Raw genomic sequence first — 17,759 nt, forward strand, 5'->3', positions numbered from 1 at the left:
CTAGGAATATGAATATTTTCCCCTTTGATGTGTTGGAGCTAAAATGAAGTACCCTCCAACAACTAGGAAACAAGCCTGCCTAGATTCACTAACTTTTACCAGTGGTTGGTCCTTCTCCGAGTCTAAAAACAAGGCAGCATCAATATTCACAAAAAGTACAGGAACACAAAGAGAAGTCTAAACACAGTGATACTTGCGGTCTTCATATTTTTTAGGCCATTAAAATGCAACAGGGCAAGATTAAGTTAAAAATACAAAAGACCAAAACGATAATAGATAATACACTCTAACTGGTACAGAGCAAACTCTATATACTAAAAGAGAGAAACTTTACAAAGGATTATAGAATCCATAAACCCTTATAAATTCCTTGTAGCAAAAACAATACAGACAATATTCTTTTATCATGATGCAATAAAACTAGAAATCAACAAGGTAAGAAAACAGTTGAAAATTACAGTCATAACCAAACTGCAAAATACCTTAAAAAAGAACAAATCACACTTGTGGCAGAATCTACCAACTCTCCCCCAATATCTGTCTCCTCTTCTTGCCTTTGGTATAGAACCACCCTCACCCTTTTTTAAGCCGTGCACAAAGCTGTCCAGTTAGAGGCTACACTTCTGAGATTCTAGGTGTAGTCATATGAAGAATTCCAGTCAATGGCATATGAGCAAAAGTGATGAGAGTAACTTTCAGGTAACATTCTTTGGAAAAGAAATCATACCTATTTTCTCTGTTCCTCCTTCCCAGGGGCTAGAACCAGAACCCAATGATGAGAGCCATCTCTGACCAGGCAGATGAGGGCAACCATCAGGATGGAAAACAAAACAAAACAAAACAAACAAAACAAACCAAAACAACAAAAACCCAACTTGGTCTCTAATGAGCAAAGCTCCCTGTCTACCCCTGGAATGTGAAAGTTGGGGAGAAAGACACTTTTGTGTCTTCAGTGATTTAAGTGGTCAACGAATTTTGGTATGTCTTTGTCAGAGCAGCTTAGACCAACCCTAACAAATACAACTACCTATAGGAACATTTATGGGATATGGCTAAAGCTGTGCTTATAAAAAAAACTGTAGCATTGAATCCATATTAATTAAGAATGAAAATAAATGAAGTTTTCAGTTGAGGAAGACAGAAAAAGTACAAAATAAGTCTGAGAAAAGAAGAAGAAAGAATAAAAGAAACTAAGGAAATAAAAACTGAAAAATGACAGAACTCATAAATATACAATAGCAGGTTCTTTGGAAGAAAAAAGTAACAAATCATGAAATAGATATATGGTTAGTCAACCTAAATAGGAAAAAAACCCTTAAATATATAAAATCAGAAATATTCATAGCTTTGTAAGAAATTAACCCTAGGGGATGACTTTTCCTCAATTCCATTTAGGTAAGTTTGAAAACCTGAACAAAAAGCAATTTTCTAGGCAAACTTCAATTCTTCCTATGAAGCAAAACAAAATACTGACAAAATTTATTGACAACAGCATACATACAAAGGAAACACACATACCAATCACATTTAGAAATAACTTATGAATGTCAATGGAAAAATTCAAAATAAAATAATATCAAACAAATTGCAACAGTTCTTTCAGGAAAAATACAGGACTGAGGGAGGGTGTGGCTCAGTGGTAGAGTACATGGCTGGCATGCAGGAGGTCCTGGGTTCAATCCCTAGTACCTCCATTATGAAATAAATAAATCTAATTACCCTCCCCAAAGAAAACAAAACAAAACAAAACAAAATACAGGACCAAGCTGAGCTGTTTTTGCAAGAATGTAAATAGTTCAAAATTTGGAAATCTATTAATATGATTCACCATAGGAAATGATAAAAAAAAAATCACACAGATCTTGCTCATTGATGATGAGCAAGAGGCAACTGGCATTAACTCTTGACATAAATGCTCTTTGAAATAGGAATAAATGGGTAAGTCCTGAATACGATAAGTATGTTTATCTCAACCCAAGAGTCAGCATCATATTTAATGAAAAACCACTGAGAGCATCCTCCTTAGAGTCAGGTACAAAACAAGGCTATCTACCTTTACCATTGTTGTCTAACTTTGTTCTGCAGGTATTCACTAATCCATTTAAACTGAAGAAAGAGATCTGAAAATCTGGAAGAGATATTTGCAAATGAGATGATTTGAAGACTTATGATAAATGAAGAAAAGTATGTCAACCACCAAAGAAACTAAGACGGCCAGTATAAAATATACCTACAAAAATCAATGGCCTTATGTTGTACACTAAAACAAAAACAATGTTGCATATCATTTTAAAAAAATAAGTAGGTTTCATATTCCCAACAACAGCCAGTTAGAAGACACAACACTCCATCTATACTAACAAAAAACAAAGAAAAACAATAAAATAAAAAGAAAAATCTTTGAAATATCTAGAAATAAGCTGAACAAAACATGTGCAATACAAGTGGTGAAAACTTTAAAACACTTTCAAGAAATACAAAATAAAAGACTCCCACAAATGGAATATGCAGCATTTCTGGATAAAAACCTTAAAGATATCAACTGTCCCTGTTAATCTATAAACTTAACATGATCAATAAAAACTGTATTCCAGCTATACAAGTTATTCTAACATTCATGAAGAAAAATAACCAAGAATTGCTAGCAAAATTCTGAAAAATAAGATTAACAAGGGATGACTGACCTTATCAGATATTAAGTATTTTATAAATTTACAATTATTAAAACAGTAGGGTTCTGTACATGGACAGAGAAAAAGATTAATAAAGATACAAATGCCCAGAAAGAGAACTCAAATACACATGGGAACTTAAATACATATCAGAAATCAATATATGATAAAGGTGGCATTTCAAATTAGTGAAGAAAGAATATTCATTAAAGGGTACTGGGGAAAATCAACCATTTCAGAAAAAAATAGATCCACAGCTCACACTTAACATCAGAATGAATTCCAGAGGGCTCAAAGACTTAAGCACACGTGCACATACACACACAGAGGCGAAACCATAAAGGTCTAGAAGAAAAACGAAGAAAATTATTTTATAATACTGGAGTAAGGAATGCCTTCCTATATATGATCTAATATCTAGAAAATATTTAGTTAAAACTGATTAATTTTTTAATTAAAAAAATTAAAAATCGATAATGATAGCTTCTGCAACACAAAAAAGCTAGATGGCCAACTGGGAAAAATATCTGCAATCTTATCCCAAGTAGGCAAAGGGCTCATTTCCCTAACATTAAAGAGCTTCTACAAATGAGTTAGAAAAATCTGACATGCTAATAAGAAAAACGGGTAAAGGATATCAACAGAGTTCTAAAAAAATATATAAATGATCCTTCCAAATATGGAAAGATGTTCAGCCTCACTCAGTGAAATGCAAAGTAAAGCTACACTGAGATATTAATTTTCACCTGTCAATCTGGCATAGATCCAGGTGTTTGATAATTTACTGCACTGAAGAAACGTGTAGGGAAACAGGCACTCTGACACATAGCTTACAAGAACGTATTTCCCAATAGAGAAGATCTGGCAATATCCAATTAAAACTTACAAATACACACTTAAAATAATTTATCCTACCTATATTCTCATATATGCTTGAATAGACAAACTATTATTTGTAAGAGTACTCTAACCTTAACATTGGCTAATAGGGGAGATGGGATAAACACGTCAAGGTAAAGCCACACAATGAAGCAGCTCCTTACTACAGGGTAATCGAAAGAAATAAAGTGTAGAAATGTACACTGTATATTAATCATCTGTGTTATAAGTGAAAGAAAAAAGGTATGCATGTGTATGTATGCATACGTATGTTTTATACTTGCTTATTTTAAAAAAGAGAAAGACTCAAAGCAAAGGTCAACAGGAAAGAAAAACTAAGATTAAAGAATTCAGGATATATCTAATATCCAAATAGTAAGAGTTTTAGAAGAGAACAGAGAGAATGGAACAGGGAAGAAAATTTTTGAAGGAATGTAAAAAAATTTTCCAGAACTGAAAGACTAAAGTGCGAAAGGTCCTATCAAGTACCCAACACAATGAATGAAAAATACCCACATCAAGACATTTCTATGAAATTTCAGGGTACCAACAATGAAGATCTTAAAAAACACACAAAGAATTAGGAATCAGGACAGCAGCCTCTAAGCCTAGGAATTAGAAGTCAGTTAGGGCAATGCTTTAAAAATTCTAGGGAAAAAAATATTTCCTCAAATTCTATACACACCCTTAAAGGTATCTTTAGACATGTAAGGTCTCATGCAATTTACCTCCCATGGACCTCTTTCTCAGGAAGCTACTTGGCGACATTTCTACCAAATGATGGGGTAATCCAAGAGAAAAGACAATATGGAAGCCAGGAAGCAGCAAAGGGAATTTCCAGAACAAGAAAGAAGGGAAATCACAGGCTGACACTTGAGCAGCAGCCCCGGTGACCAACTAGCCTAGACTTGACTAGGACATGACAGCGGAGGGCTCAGGAGGAAGATCTACAGGTAAAAAAGAAATAACAATTATCTAACAGGTCTGACTTTGTGGAAAACTGTATTACGAGGCTATGGAAAGTGTGGGAAGAACTGGACAGCAACAGCAAATAGAAAACCAAACAAAAAAATAAAAGGCAATTATTAAATCCAGAAAAAAAATTGTGTAAGAAAGAAAAAATAACCACATTATACCTACAGCTCAGCAGGGAATAATTTTACATAGTCATAGTAACATAAAACATCAAATACTGATTTTACCAAAAATTATGATGTAACAATTACAGGAGAGTTGGTAAAATGGTAGTGATGAGAAGAATTTGGATTTCAGAGTGTGACATCCTGACATACAACGAAGTTTTCCTTTTACTGATCTTGAATAAAAGTCACCAGTGAAACAGTCTCATCTCCTCTGAGATAGGAAATGTGTTAACTATAAATAACTGGTTTCTCAGTCATAGCATAATTTGAACCCAGGACAGATGACAGAAAACTCTGCAGTTCCCTAACAGCAGTATGGAAAGACCACAAAAGTGAGAAATAGGTCTAACCTGTTACTTGACAGATCTACTTGCCTTAGATCTAAGGCAAAACATTTAACCTCTACAGTCTTACTTTAAGCATCTACTAAAAGGAGATAATTATCCTGGTCAGCTTACAGAATTGGTAAATGAAAGACTGGACAGAATAGAAGTTAAGAACATATGCTGTGAAAGACAGTCAGGCCTATGTGAGACTCACCTTTTCCATTTACTAATTCAGCTTGTACAGGTTATTTTGTTTTTCCTCTCTAAGCAAAGGCCATAATTTATAGAAAGAAGTACATTTGTACCATTACTCACTATGTGTTTGCATATAACTGAAAAAAGTTTTACAAAATAATATATGTAACATGCAAAGAATAGAAATGGAATAGGACCATCCATTAACACAGATACACACAAATTTGTGGTGGACCACTAACTGATTTCATGAATCAGTCATGATCTATACTTTAAAAAACACTCCCCAAGTTACAGTTTCATCGTCATAAAATTCCTTCACTGGTCAAACACAAAACAGAACCTACGTAATAGGATCCATTGGCTATTTCATAGAAATTACTTCTATGAAACTTAATATAATGCCTAACACTTAAAATTAGTGCTTACCATGTGCAGGATCCATTGTAAATGTTTCACCCATATTAACTGATTTAATCCTAACGAAGCAGATTAAATCACTATTATCATTAATATTCATTCTTACTTACAGACGAAGAAACTGAGGTACAGAGGTTAAATAAACTTGCCTATCATCACACAGCTAGTGTATGGCAGAGCTGGGATTCAAACTCAAGAACTGTGGCTCAGAAGATTGTGCTCTTAACTGCAAATGCTGCATAACCTTTACAGTGGAAAATATGGGATTAAAGCTGGCAGGTATAGGGTCTGAATTGTAACGTGTCATCTACAGTAACCAAATGAGACTCAGTTCAGCAAACATGCCCCCACGGGCCATGTGTGATTCCACCTAGGGTCACTCACTGTCTAACAAAGATATGAGTCAAGGGGATGAGATCAAAGAAGATGAACAGTGATTTTTGCTAGGAAAAGGAATTACACAGCTTTCAAGGAACAATTTCCTTTACTACTCACAGAAGTCCTTTGAGGGGCCCCCAATTTTCTTTTATAGACCAGGACCCTAAAGTTCAAAAAGGTCAGAAACTTGCCCTACCCAGCCTGGTCTCAGACTCAGGTCTCTGATTCTATCCTGGAACCCACTTCCACTTCAATCAGTGACTGATTCAAGGAGAGAAGTGGGCTGGGCTGAGGCCCAGAACAAACTGGCACTGCAACTTAACTGTTTCCCTGACCTCCTTTTCCTAACTCCACTCCCAGCCACAGGCCTTCCACTCCCATCTAACTGGTTGGACACCCAGACCTACTCTTCTTCCCATGGTCTCCATGGATCCCTTCCTTTTCAAGGGTAATCCTATTACTCAGTTTCAGTATCCTTTCATCTTCAGTCTCTTGCATCATCAATCAGCTCCCCTCTTTCTCTTGTATTTTCAACCTTCTTCTCTACCTTTTAACACAATTAAGTCTCCCCGATCTAACAAGGATCCCATGCAAAGCAAGACATCCTCCAGAATCTACTTTCCTCTTAACTCTACGTTAACCAGACATTCCTGAGAATTCCCTGTATCTAAGTTTCGTTACTTTCCGTGGGCAATTTTACCTATTTCAAGAAATTTTATGGCTAGAAAACCCCAAAATAATAAAATGGTAAATAAACTCAAAGAGCAAAAGAAAGAACAAATAGAAACCATCTCTAGTACCTGATGGAGGAAAAGTTTCCGGAGTGGTTGCTGCGGTGCTGGCATTCCCTTCCCAAAGTTCTGTCCTGGCATCTATGAACTGCTGATCGGGAAGCCATGTTCCATTTGGTGAAACTGTAGTGACTACAGAATTGGTGCTTACTGTTCTTGTGGTCCCATTGTCAGAGTCTGAAGAATTGACAGTGGTTACATAGGTGGGTCCCAGAGTTAGATTTAGGCTGAATGTTGGTGCCACAGAAGGAGAAGTTACTGAAGAAGTAGGATTTGAAGTTGTGGTCTCTTCTTTAGGTGATTCTGCTGTAGATACTTTAATAGATCTTGTAACACCTACTGAAGGTGAAACTACAAACACCAAAAAAAAGAGAAAACATTGAACAAAGAATTTGATAGCTCAGAAGTTATGAGGCACAAAGGCAGCAAGCCCTTACTACACTCTCAAACACTCGGAGACCAAAGACCACACACACACACACACACGCGCGCGTGTTTTTATTTAATGTTGACCCTCTCTCTCCACTTCCAAAGGACTACTGTTAAAGGGAGGGAGAAACTGAATTCTCTACTTAATTTCTCAGAGTCAATATACAGGAATCTCAAGTACAACAAATTCTTTTTTCCTTTTTTTTCACTTTCCAGGAATGAACACATAATCTCTTTATTTAAAGTAGTATGTGGTGGGGAGGGTATAGCTCAGTGGCAGTGTGCATGTTTGGCATGCATGAGATCCCAGGTTCAATTCCCAGAACCTCCATTAAAGAATAAATACATAAACCTAATTCTCTCTCCCTCAAAAACAAACAACAAACAAAGGAGCATGTGGTATATAGAACAATCCTCAGCATACGAAATGACTCAGGGATTTCCAAAGATACCTGTTTTACCACCGATTTTAGTAAAACTTTAGTATTTTCTCTTTCTTTTATACCACTAAGGCCTTCATATTTGGGTCACTAAATTTAAAACAGAAATTCTATTCCAAATACTAGTCCTATTAAATGGCAATTTACCTATAGTAGTGTTGTTGGCACCAACATGTATCAGACCACTGCCAAGCAGAACAAGAAGGAACCAGATATCCATGTTGACCTGGAAAATAGAGAGTCATGTTAGGTAAGGTCCCATAATACTATGCCCAAACTACTCATCAAAGGAGCAAAATCTTTCTAGCTGTGATCCTGTGTACACACAGGATCAATCGATCTTTTGGCACACTTGCCCAGGAATCCAATTAATTAACTGAATCTTTACACAAATATAAGTAAGACTTAATAACACTTTTTAGAGCAGTGATTCTCAACCTTGGCTATACTTTAGAATCACGCAAAGAACTTTAAAAAGCCCCTGTGCCAGACTACATCTCTGGGGGTGCAGCAATCCTTTTAGAAGCTCCCCAAGTAATTGCTATGTGCAGCTTAAGTGGCTTCAAAATGACAAGTATGGAGAAGGTAGCTGATTGCATCAATGTAATGCCCTCCAACGCAAAAATTATACAGGTGTTCTCAATCTTAATTTTGCTTCAAACCGTATCAGAGGACCGTGACATTCCCGCTGGTATTAGTGGCTCATTCATCCATTCAGATGTTTGTGCCCTTTACTAAGCTAGGTACTAGGGAAACAGTCAGGCAGCAAAATACTCAGACTCACAACCTAGAGGTAATTCAATACAGCAGTGATTCTCCAAGGGAATCAGGACATGCCTCCCCAAGAGGCACAGGAGAATCTCCGAGGGAGGATGGAAAAATAAACATCCCAGGAATTTGCCTCTGGTACCAGCAACCATACCTAGCAGAGACCTGGGTTCAGCCGGTGGCCTTCCCATGGTACAGCCATATAAGATCTGACCAGTTCCCTAGTGACCATAATCTAAAATTGGGAAAGCATACAGTTCCCTCCATAAGGGTTAGGAAACAGACTGGAACGCTGATTACTGTGTGTGTATGTGTGTCTATTCTTGATAAATCAACAGGAAATGGTTTTGGGAAAAATTACTATGTATTTGGGGGAAGAAGGTTAGACCACCACCTCATTTCTTATACCAAAATAAAATCCAGATGGGGTGAAGAATTAAATGCTTAGAAACACGTTTTAAAAGGGAAAAAATGAATATATGAGCTCAGGGTGAGGAAGGATCTTCCAAAGATAAAGGTAATGTAACACATCACAAGGAATAAATCACAAAGGTAAAAATGGATTATCTGACAATAAAAAAAAAAAATGACACTACTAAGTCAATCATAAACAACGTTAATGACAGGAAGACAATCTTGTCAGGATGTCAGTTCTTCCCAGTCTGGTTTTGCTGCCATCTCAGTCAAAATCCTACCAAGCTAGTTTGTGGATATCAACAAACTGGTTCTAAAGTTTATATACAGATGCAAAAGACTGAGAATAGCCAACGCAACACTTGACGGAGCAGAAGAAAGTTGGAGGATTACTATAAAAGCAAACAGTAATATAAGAAAGCAACAGTAAATAAGAGAGTGTGGTACTGGGTAAAGAACAGACAAACAGGTCACTGGGACCAAGAGAGCCCACATACAGAACTCTCATAAATTTGACCAATTGATCTTTGACAAAGGAGCAAAGGCAACACAATGGAACAAAGACAGTCTTTTCAACAAATGGTGCTGGGATGGTTTGGCGCACACACACACACACACACACAAAATCTAGACACAGACCTTACACTCCTCACAAAAATTAACTCAAAAGGAATCAGACCTAAATGTAAATGCAAAACTGTAAGACTCCTGGAAGCTGACACAGAAGTAAATGTAGATGACCTTGGTATGGTGATGACTTTTTAGATACAGCACCAAAGGCAGAGCCTTTAAAAAAATAATCAATAAGCTGTACTTCATTAAAATGGAAAACTGCTCTGCAAAAGGCAACGTCAAAAGGAGAAGACAAGCCACAGACTGCGAGGAAATATTTGCAAAAGACGTATCAGTTAAAGGACTGCTATCCAAAATAAAGAATTCTTAAAACTCAACAACAACAACAACAAAAAAAGTATCAACCCAATTAAAAAACGGTCAAAAGACCTACACAGACACCTCAAACAAGATATACAGATGGCACCGGAAACTGAAACAACATTGTAAACTGACTATAACACAATAAAAAAGAATTTTTTAAAAAGATATACAGATGGCATATAAGCATATGCAAAGATGCTCAACAACATATGTCATTAGGAAACTGCAAATTGAAACAATGGGACACCACTGTACATTTATCAGAATGGCCAAAATCCAAAACACTGATAACACCAAATCCTGGTGAGGATGTGGAGCAACAGAAACTCTCACTTACTGTGGGAATGCAACATGGTACAGCCAGCTTGGAAGGCAGTTTGGTGGTTTCTTACAAAAGTAAACACACTCTTACCATATGATCCTAGCAATTGCACTCCGTGGTATTTACTCAAGAGAGTTGAAAACTTAATGTCCACACAAAAACCTGCTTTATTCATAACCGCCAACACTCGGAAGCAACCAACACGTTCTTCAGTTAGTGAATGGATAAATACAGTACATCTAGACCATGGAATATTACTCAGTACGAAAAGGAAATGATCTGTCAAGCTATGAAGGGACATGGGGTAAACTTAAATGCATATTACTAAGTGAAAGAAGCCAATATGAACATGCCACCTACTGTATGATTCCAACTATATAACATTCTTGAAAAGGCAAGACTATGGAGACAGTAAAATCATCAGTGGTTGCTGGGTTAGGGAGGAGAGCAAAATGAAAAGGTGAAGCACAGAGACTATAAGGGCAGTGAAACTATTCTGTATGGTAATACAATGGTGGATACATGTCATTAAACATCTTTCCAAACCCACAGAATGTACAATGCAAGAAGAAATCCCTAATGTAAACTACAGACTTCGGGTGGTAAGATGTCAATATAGGTTCATCAACTGTAATAAATGTGCAGGATGTCAGCAGTGGGGGACGAGTGTGTGTGTGTGGAAGCAGGGAATATTTGCGAATTTTCTATACTTTCTGCTCAATTGTGCTCTGAACCTACAACTGCTCTAAAAAATAAAGTCTATTCTTTTTTTTAAAAAGGCACTGAACTGGGAAAATTATAACAAGTAAGACAAAGGATTAAAACAAGAACTCTTATCTTATAAATAATATAACTTTGAGACTAATTTTGAAAAATGTGAAGAACCTAAATAGGTATTTTACAGAAGAGAAAAACAGTTAAGAAAATATACGAAAAAGTGTTGACCATCCCCACTAACCAAAGGAATATAATAAGAGAACATTTTTACTTACTTTCCAAATTAGAAAAGATCAATGACATGAAATATTGAAGCCGGCAAGAGTCTCAAGAAAAGAACTCAAATGCTGGTGGGAAGGCCTATTAGCCTATAATAACAAACTCCTTTCCAGAAAGATTACACAAGAATCTTAAAGGTGTCCACATTGTTCTCTGATCCATTTTCAAGTTACTATTATTGAATAAATGTAAATAATCTGAAACTCAGATTAAAATGATATACAGATAATCACTAAGTGGAAAAACAGAAGAAACAATCCAAATACCCAACAGTGGGGAAAAAAGGGGAAAGTTGCTAATTAGTATTATGCTGCTATTCAAGATGATAACTGTTGCTGTTTGATACGCTACATTCAAAGAATTTAAGAAAATAGAACAAACCCTTCATTTTTAAGCTTAAAAATAAAAGCCAGATCAAAACCAAATCTACCGTTTGATCTCAACTAAAGTTATACATGTATATATGCATATGAATGTATAGGCATGAAAGTAAGACTGGAAGGAAAAACCTACAAACATTTTGGCACAGTACTTTCTGATTTTTATGTTCTTTATATTGTATTTACAAGATTTTTCAGATAAAGAGCATCTTTTTATAAATAAAAATAATCAATAAGAGTTAAAAAGAAAACAGATTTCACTACAGAGAATGAATATAAGAAGCAAAACTAAAAGAAGGAAAGTGCGGAAGAAAGAGCAGCAAAAGATACAAGGGAAAAGAACAAATGCATAGCAGGTGCCAAGTTGGAGAGGACTTGTATGCAGAAACTAGGGAGAGTTCGGTCAGAATTTAAGATCCATGTCACTAACAAGATAAATCCATAGATCACAACCAGGAAAATCATGGTGAAGATCTCATTCTTCCCAGAGAATATGAAGACCCTCAGGTAAATTCCTGTGACTTCTTGACCGCCTGACTAACCTTCAGCCACACCCATGCTTCACGTCTCCTCTTCTGGTATCCAGGTCTTCTATTCCGAGTATCCAAAGCTGTCAGGATACAGGCTTCCTCAGTCTCCAAGGATGCCATATGCAAACCATTCTTCCTGGAGTCTGCTCTAACAGCCCTTGTTCCTGAGGGCTTTTCCTGGTACTCACTTGTCACTGACGACATTGCAAAGTGGCTCACAGTTTTCTTCCCATCCCAAAGTCCTGATATTCTACTGGAAGACTGTTCAACATCCCCAGAGATGACAGTCACCACAATTCACATCCAGACAAGCCTCTGAGTTCCCTGACTTCTTCAATTCCAACCACCTTATCCCTCCACTCCTTGGGGGCTGGTCATGACAATGGCTGCCCTCTAGGTTTTGTCAGCACCAGGAAAAGCTCTCCCACTGAACCCCACCTTCCCGCTCTGCAGCCGACACCCTTACCCTCGCAGTTCTCACTCTATTATGTCTACTGCATCTGTTCTCTGACCTCCTCCAGGCTTTGTGTCCCTTGAACCTCCCTTGAACGTTCTTTCCAGTATCTCATCCAGTCTTTATTTCCCTTCCTACACAACCAAGAAAACTTGGTGTCGGTTCACTCCCTTGCTAATATCCTAAATTCTTTAGCTACATTTTTCTTCTATTACTCCTACATGGGGAAAATAACCCCAAATCTTGAACTAATCCAACTGTCAGCCCTACACTTGGATGCCAAATGCTCCTTAAGAAAATCAAACAACCCACAAGATTGATACCAGTATTTCTGCCTCAGTGGAACTCTGAACACTTTCTGTAATCTTTCTGTATTTCCCTACTCATTTCCCTCCCCAGTCCTCCACAACAATGATTTCAGAGAACCTCCTCTCCTCTCCAGACATCTCCTCTCACATCCTTGGCTACTGGCCTTACCTTCACCTTAGAGAAAACAAAAGCCACCAGACCAGCACAGCCTTAACGCATAGTCACCTTGTTTACAAATTTCCTCCTTCTCTGCAATTCCTCCCACGAATCTCAGTCCCCTAGGAACCTTGTCCTATAGATCCCCTACGACCGTCTCCTAGATTTAACTCCTCCCTTTCATAACAGCATTTAAACACAATTAAGAATTTCTCAAAGAAAAGAAGAATCCTTTTCAATCTACTTCAGTTCTCCAGCTAGCATTCTCTCTACTCCAATTCACAGCCAAATTTCTAGAAGGAGTTGTCTCCATGGCAATCTGGCTTCTTTTTCACCATTCCACTAGAACAACTACCTCCATATTTTAAAAGAATGAGCTCTTTAAAAGTATTTCAAACTCATTCACAAAGGTCTAATTTCCCTGATATATAAAGGGCTCCTTTTTTTTTTTTTTTAACATTTTTACAGCCTTTAATTAAAGATTAAGAGATGGCAAAAGAGATGAAACAGACAATTTATAGAAAACAAAATAGTCCTCTTAAAAGATGCTCAACTTCACACATGATCAGAGAAAGCCAAATTAAAGCTATACTAGGGTATCATTTTTCACCTATCACACAGGCAAATATAAAAATCTTTAACAACACCACATTGGCAAGGGTTTGTGTGAACAAGTACTCTCATACGATCTGTAGATATTTATCTCAATTATTAAAGTACCAACCCCTTGACACAATTCTACTTGAGAACTTTACAGATACACTTTAAAAGTGACTTATGTACAAGATTACTCAGTGCAGCACTGTTTGCAATACAAAAAGACCAAAAAAAAAAAAAAAACCAAAAAAAAAACCCCTAAATGTTTATCAATGGGAGAGGGAGACATAATTAAATAAATTATGGCATATTCATAAATAGAATACTATGCAGCTGTTAAACAGAATGAGGAGGCTCTTTAGAGATCTTCTTTCTTATATGTTATTTTTGATTGGGCAACAGTGCCTTAAGTAAGGACAGAATTATGTATTTCAGGAAAGCCAAATAATGGAAAAAACTCGAGCTTATACATTTTTCCATTTTTTCAAAAACACTTGTGAATCGTACCGTAAGCCTTTGGTATGTGAGTATAGAATAACTGAACAGGGAGGCGTTGGGAGATGAGTCATGAAGGTCTGGGTAGTTCCCTAATTTATTGGTCACAAAGGCACACACACTGTGTTCTTTCTCTACCCCACCACACCCAAAGGGCTAATATGCAGTTCTTTTTTCATTACAAAGATATTTCTTACTTAAAAAAATGTGTTTCCACTGCACATACATTAGGGTACTCAATCAGGGCAGTTTAACATTCAGATAACAGAAGAAAACCAAGATGTCATTAGCAATTCTTAAAAGCCTTAGGACAAACAACAAAGGAAGTTCTGAGAAATCACAATTATTGTTTTCCTGATATTCGAGTGTCTAAGAACATTTCCTAAACGTTTGTAAAATTCAAATTCAGCATCAGAGATCTGAGATATTCTCCAGGGAATCATGAGGAGGGTCTGAATTTTGCAGCGGGGACATGGGTGGTAGGCAGTGCTCATTAACTGTTAAATCACTCACAACTGCTGTCCCATCTCAAAGCCCAGCCTGCACTGTGTTTTGTATTGCCTCCTCTCACTTAATCCTCCCCAACCCTATGATGCTAATATTGGTGTTACCACAATTTACCATGCTGCTTACCTGTGGGATAGGGAGTCTCTCTTGAACCACAGAAACCTTGGATGTTAAATTTATAAACAATCAATTATACATGCTTACACACATTTCAGGGGTGAATTATTTGAAATATGTATCCTGCACCCAAGATGAAGGAACCATCAGAGCCATACTACATATCTGTTACGGAAAGTTTTTTGTTTTGTTTTTTTTTTTTGGCTTCTGGCCAAAGAAAAACACTCCTTGCCCAGACATACACTCCCCATCAATGAACCCTGAGGTCCTAAGAGACATGCCATTTTCACCTAAGAGTAAGGGGACAAAGAAAGAATGAAAATCGAGTGCTAGTACTAAGGAGAACACACCCATTCCTCAGCTAGGCGTGGACAAGTAACTAAGTTCTGAACAAGGAGGTAAAAGGAAAAGTATTTTATGAGAGCTCTAGGAAGGTAGTTTAAAAGGGAGGGTGGGCAGCTTTTTTCCCTGTCCTGTATCCTGTAATCTAGAATTTAGATGTGATGATTAGAGTCCCAGGAACAGCCATTAAGACTCTGAAGTGACTTTCAAGATAACAGAACAGAGAGCTAGAAAGAGACTGGGTTCTCTCATGACACTGCTGAACTGCCACACTAGCCCTGCTTACTTTCAGATTTCATATACACAAGAAAAATATATTTTCTGATACATGCAACCAACCCTAATCCCGATACAGACAGTTATAATTATAGGGTAAGAAGACCAACTCCTAACATTATGACTTGTGATGGATGAGGAAGAGAAATGCTGAGGGTGCTCTGGAAGGAGCTCTTGCCAGGAAGCACAATGCTGCCTACATTTGCTAAAGAAAAAATGTTATAAGGAATCAATATTATGAAGTTTCCACTAGCAAAGGGGAGCTCAGCCAATCTGCACATTCCCCAGAGTTTAGACTCAGGCTCTGACAGCTTCCCTTCAGAGTCCATCTATTCAAAGATACATTAGTACTGATAAAATATGATCAAGGGTCGGGTACATATTTATTTCAATATCTGGCCTTTTCTCTCAGTTAAATCTCACAGCCATCTACAAGAGAGATACTCCTCTTACTTCCATTTTGAAGATAAACTGAGAGATGGTCACATAGCTGGTAGTTGTAGAAGTAGATTTCAAATCCAAGTCTACCTGACTTTTCTTTACATAGCACTATTTGACCTTTCAAAAGCTTAAAGACTATTGAAGGATGTCTCCCAGGTGTGGCAGGAACAAAGAAATGGCAGCTAGGGCTGTTAAGCTCTGCCAGGGTCTTCTTCGAGAGCTGTTTAAGCTCTCTGATTCGAGAAAAGGCACCTAGAAGGAGAGTTCAGTTCAGTTCCTTCAGCCAATTGCTCAGTCAACATTTTATTATTTATTATTAAGAAGAAAAACTATTTTTACAACTACATCCTTGGTTGCCTGCTGTGTGGTAGGCAGGTAGGCACTTGTACTAGGCATTCTATGTATTTTAACCAAATTAATCCCCCCAACCAATTTAGGAGTTAGATATTGTTTTTCCATTCTACAAATGAAGACTCTAAAGATCACAGAGGTTAAGGAATTTGCTCGTGGCCACATACCTATTAAGTGGCTACCGGAAATGAAACTCAGGGCTTTTAAAACTCCAAAGTTCATGATCTTCCTTTCTTGTTTCACCAGATACTGAGAATATACCGACAGATTAGATATGGACTAGATATAGATTATCATCAAGGAGTTCACGAACCAATAGTGAGGCACAAATAAACTATCCAAACCCTGAAAAATTCACCTGGCATAAGGCTAGTCAGTTAACAGTGAAGTGAGATGCTGGAACTACAGACCAGAGAAGAAATTTTTAGAAGGGTTACTGCTTGAGATGAGCTTGGGAGGACAAAAAGCAGTTAGCCAAGAGAAGGGTCGAAACAAGAAACAGTTTTTTTAAGCAGAGAGGTCTTTGAAGCTTGAAAAAGCCTATCTGGCTCCAGAAATGGCTAAAGAACTAGGTAAGGCATCAAACAGGACCTCAATAAACATCTGCTAAATGAATGTGAAAACGGCAGACATGAAAGATTGAGGTCTGTGAAGATATGTAAAAGAAATGCGGGAGATGAGGCCAGAAGCAGCAGTGAACAGATGACAAAGGGGCCTTTAGGCCACAATAAGAAGTTTTAACTTTCCACTGAACACACTGAGGAACCAAAAGAAGCTTTAACACAGGGAGGGTGACCATAACAATCGGGTTTTAAAAACAATGACTGACAGCAGGGTAGACAGTGGTGTGGTCTGAGGTTAGGAGGGTTGCTGACGAAAGCCTTCAGGAGTAATGTAGCCAACAGACCAGGAGGACCTCAGAGCAGGGCTGGTAAGTTTACAGCGGCAGAACTGAAGACTTAACAAGGAGATGCCAGAGGTAAGAAAGGCCCAGGTGTCTGACTTAGAGGAATCTAAATACTGTAAACAGGAGGATGATCGCTTTGGGATGTACCACAGGGAAGGTGATGAGCTTAGTTCTGAACACTGAGAATGGCCAGCACTACAGGACATACTGTACCTACATGGGGAAGTGGTGGGGGTGAAGGGTAGGAGAAGGAGCAGAATGGCAGACAGGCAACGACAGAGCAGCTGCCATGAAAGTCAGGCAGTAAGCCAAAGAATGGAAGAAGACAGCTGTTAAGACTGACAAAAGCAGCAGTGAGCAAGCCAGGCAGGAGACACGTGACAAGCACAGGAGGCAGGAGTAGGTGGGTGTTGATGAGTAAAAAACTGATACATGCCACCAAGGGAGGGTGGAGCAGGAACAGCACACTGAATCCTTGCCAGTGAGAGAGAAGAATCTGAAAAACTGCTGAAGGGCTTCTGAAGAAGTCCTGGAACAAAGAAATCAACTTTCATTATAGGTCTTCTATTGAGAGAAAGTGCAATAAAGGTCCAAAATAAAGGGCAGAGTCTGAAGCTCTCAAGAGAAGCTTGTTTCCATAGATAAACTTAGGAAGACAATGAAAATTACCATTAATGCTGCAAGAAGTTGTTAAATTCTATCTTCGAGTTACACCTATTGGGGCCTAGAGAAAAGATGAGACTGGAGGCAAGGAGGTCAATTACATTACTTCATTAAACAAAACAGTTT

General features: G+C 37.8%; 1 protein-coding gene across 4 annotated transcripts in view; it reads right to left on the reverse strand.

The window, feature by feature from the left end:
• The window catches only part of PTPRA (protein tyrosine phosphatase receptor type A), a 115,408-nt gene that overhangs the window by 50,945 nt on the left and 46,704 nt on the right, over positions 1–17,759 (reverse strand). For all 4 annotated transcript variants that reach the window (XM_072943920.1, XM_072943919.1, XM_072943916.1 and 1 more), the window contains 2 exons: positions 7,820–7,898; positions 6,813–7,154 (listed from right to left, as the gene is read on the reverse strand). In XM_072943920.1, coding sequence (XP_072800021.1) covers positions 6,813–7,154; positions 7,820–7,892 — 415 coding nt within the window. In that variant the 5' untranslated portion in view covers positions 7,893–7,898. The remainder of the gene's footprint in view (positions 1–6,812; positions 7,155–7,819; positions 7,899–17,759) is intronic.

The sequence above is a fragment of the Vicugna pacos genome, chromosome 19 (genome assembly GCF_048564905.1).
Source record: "Vicugna pacos chromosome 19, VicPac4, whole genome shotgun sequence".
Taxonomy (NCBI): Eukaryota; Metazoa; Chordata; class Mammalia; order Artiodactyla; family Camelidae; genus Vicugna; species Vicugna pacos.